Source organism: Pteropus vampyrus, unplaced genomic scaffold (genome assembly GCF_000151845.1).
Source record: "Pteropus vampyrus isolate Shadow unplaced genomic scaffold, Pvam_2.0 Scaffold856, whole genome shotgun sequence".
Classification (NCBI taxonomy): Eukaryota; Metazoa; Chordata; class Mammalia; order Chiroptera; family Pteropodidae; genus Pteropus; species Pteropus vampyrus.
The window spans coordinates 26872-30246 of NW_011889637.1; the positions used below are offsets into that span (position 1 = coordinate 26872).

At 58.6% G+C, this 3375-nt stretch overlaps 1 protein-coding gene across 1 annotated transcript in view; it reads left to right on the forward strand.

Annotated features, from left to right (window-relative positions):
* The first annotated feature begins 2469 nt into the window (after nt 1-2469).
* Nucleotides 2470-3375, forward strand: part of LOC111734195 — a 39613-nt gene continuing 38707 nt past the window's right edge. Inside the window, exon 1 of the mRNA XM_023526412.1 lies at nt 2470-2623. Coding sequence (XP_023382180.1) covers nt 2504-2623 — 120 coding nt within the window. The 5' untranslated portion in view covers nt 2470-2503. The remainder of the gene's footprint in view (nt 2624-3375) is intronic.

The window sequence follows — 3375 nt, forward strand, 5'->3', positions numbered from 1 at the left end:
ATATTTCCTTTTTAAAAAGTCTGGCTATTCCTTTACCTCTCGGTGCATTTACCGGGCAAATTCCAACTGATTTCTTGTTTTAACATTAAACAGCTGAGCAGAGAGGCCCAGGCACTTAGGTCATAGGCATCTCTCTCTGTGTATGAGCCCAAACTCATCTGAGCCGTCGGGAGATTCAAAACTTAATAATAAATTGAAAAATATGTATATGTGATCTTTTCAGAATCCCCAAATAGGACAATTATTGCTGTGTAGAGAGAGGAGGGGGGAATCCAAACTCAAATGGGAAAACCTGCACGTGCTCACGTCACCCTGGGCATTCCGGCCGAAGTAACCAGAGTGGTAGACTGCCCGCTTTGAAATGAGGGAACAGAGGGTTTCATCCACATTGCTTGTTACCTCTCAGAAATACAAAGTAGGCAGTGACCTTGACTCAGACGGAGTCCGTACAGATTCTTCAGACATGAGATGGAGATAAGAGATAAAAATGTATATGGACCTGGAGCTGGAGCTGCAGATGGGGATGAACAGAGAGGCAGCTCGAAGGAGATCCACGTGGAGATGCCGATCCAGGTACAGGTGCGCCTACGATCCAGGGACTGACGGGGGCGGGTGGAGATGGAGGCGGACGTAGCTGTAGATACAGACAGGATCGGCCGTGTGTCCCACAGCGGCTAACGCAGGCCCAGCCCGGGCGCGGGTGCTCATTCGGTGTGCCTGGCACTGAGCGGACCCACCTGGCCCCTGGCTTCCTGGGTATCACGTTTCAATATTTCTCATTTTAAACTGCACCGAAAGCCGCAGGCTGTGGGCCCGGCGTGAGCGGCTTCTCCATTGGCAGTGGGGCTGGTTCCGAGGCCCAAAAGGAGAAACGCTCCCCACTGCCAGCCTGCCCTGACTCAGAGCCCCGTGGTCCACCCTTGGCCCCAGGCCCGGGGAAGGAGGAGGAGCCGGCGCTGTCAGAGCCTGCCACTGGCCCGGAGCCCTCGCAGGCTCCAGCCCCGGGTCCTGCCTCCCCGCCATTGCTCTCCCGGTGCCGGGGAGAGAGACAGGGGCCACCTCCAGTGAGGTCCTGCCTGCAGCCCAAGCTTTCTCAGAAGCTCGGCCCTCAGGCGGGGTGGCGGATGACATGGGGGTGGGGGTGGGGGTGCTGCGGGCTCCTCTGCACAGCTCGTGTGATTGAAATGGGTGTCTAGTTGTTCACCCGCAGCTTTCAAGCCCCAGCGCCTCCCCCAGAAGCACCTAGAATGCAGAACCCAGGATATTCTCGAGCGGTTTGGCTCTCCGCTCAGTACTTCTCTGGTTCGCGTGAGGCTTTTGGGGGTAGAGAGCGGAGGACGGGGGGCTGTGCCAAGCACTCCGTCGTTCTAACAGTCCGAAGCAGGAAACCCAGCTCAGAGAGGTCAAGGAACCGCTGTGACCGTGCTGGGCTTCGAACCCTCGGCCCTCTGACCGGTCCAGGGCCGGTGGCTGTGCCGGCCCCCGGGGTCGCACACTCAGCAGGGTCCCATGCTTGCCGCCTGCTTTTCTGTCACCGTCTTGAAATTCCTGATGAGTCTGCGCAGGGGACCGGCATTTTCTTTCTGCCCCGGGCCCCATAAATCACGTCGCTGGTCTTGCCCAAACGTGGCATAGTTCTGGCACAACCGGCCACCTGCTTGCTCTGGTCCAGCTGGGCCCGACCGTCAGGGACCACAAGGCCCGAGACGCGAGCGGCAGCCCAGGGCCCGTGGGGACAGCGTCTCCCGCCAAGCCGGCGCACGGCTCCTGCCAGGAGCGGAGGTGGCGCGGGCGCGCTTCCCGCTCCGCTTGCCCGATGGGTAGAGCGAAGGTCCAGGGGGACCAGGATGAGCCGCCAGGACGGTGCTTTGCCGAGCCAGAAGCTGCGGAGGGGGGGCCAGGCTCGCCTCCGGCAATGACTCCCTGGGCTCCGGAGGGCAGGTCCGCCCTCCCCTCCCTGACCCCCTGGCAGGCTGCGTCGTGGGGCTCCGGGGACAGGCTCTGTCTCAGGAGGGAGCCCTGAGCAGGTGGCTGGAGCCAGCATGTGGGGACAGGAGGGCCGGCCACTGAGTTCCAGGACTGCCCTTCCAAACCACGAAGACCCAAAGACCCACAGGGGCTGTCACTGCCTCGGGGGCGGCGGAAATCATCTCTCCCGACGCTCCTCCCCCCTCCCTCTCTCTCTCCCTCCCTCCCTCTCTCTCCCTCCCTCTCTCTCCCTCTCTCTCTCTCCCCTTCCCGGGTCCCCACAGGCCCTGACCCTTCGATGCGTTCCAGTCTCTGCTCAGTCACCTTACTTGGGAGAGCAAGTAAGAAACGGCACCCCCAAATCTCCGCCCCTTTTTCTTTAATTTCTAGAGCATGGCGCTACTCACATCATCCATTTGTTCTGTCCGTTTTCAGCCTGACCGCCCCTCTATGTGTCAGCTCGCCCAGGGGGACCAGGGAGCATGCAAGGGGACGGATGAGGGAGAGGATGGCTCAGACGGACAATTAGAGACACATGGAGAGAGAGACGGACAGACCAAGAGACAGAGCCGCCCCCAGGGAGAAGCCCTCAGAGGCAGACAGAGAAATGACATACGTGGAGATTCCAGCACAGAGACAGACGGACGGACTCTGGGTAAAGGTTTCCGTGGAGACTGGCCTGGGCCACCCATGAGGGTCACTCATGCCTCCCGAGGGTGGGGTCAGGTGTGAACAGCATGGGGGGAAGGCCGGAATGGCCTGCTTCTTCATGCTGCTAGAGAATGGGGCCCCTCTCTCTCTTTTGCTCTGTCTGGAATTCTAGCCAGCTGTCTGTCGCTCCCCAGAAAATTCAGACAAGCTTTGGCCTGGCAGGCTTCCAGCTAAAAAAAAAAAATCTGTCCTCAGGAAAAAAAAAAAAACCTCCTTAATGGGGAGGAAAACAGAGCTGACATCACCCTGGACCCAAGTCACAAACGTTCTTTAGTGGGTTCCTGCGAGCGGGCATGCTGTTGATTCAGGACACCCACCTGCAGAGGCGGCAGTGTGGGTGCCGGGGTTCATTCACACGCTCCCCAGGAAAGGCACCCCAAGTGGTCTGCTGGTGTTTCTAAAATAGAAAAGTTGAGTCACGTTCTGGAATCAGCCCAGTAACAGGTCCTGGGGTCCAGGAGGCACAGCGATGGCATAAACAAGCATTAGAGGCGAACGACTTCTCGGGCAGTGTGGTTATTGGAAGAGCATCTTAAAGGCTCACTCAGTCACTCATCAAACGTCTCTTGTGCTCCTGGAGGCGGAGCCTCTCCAAGGTACATCTGTGCCCCCATCTCAAAGCCCAGCTCTGGACCAGACATATAGCAAGTACCCAGTAATGTGGGGGTATGAGTTAGATGGGTATAAAGGAGAGAC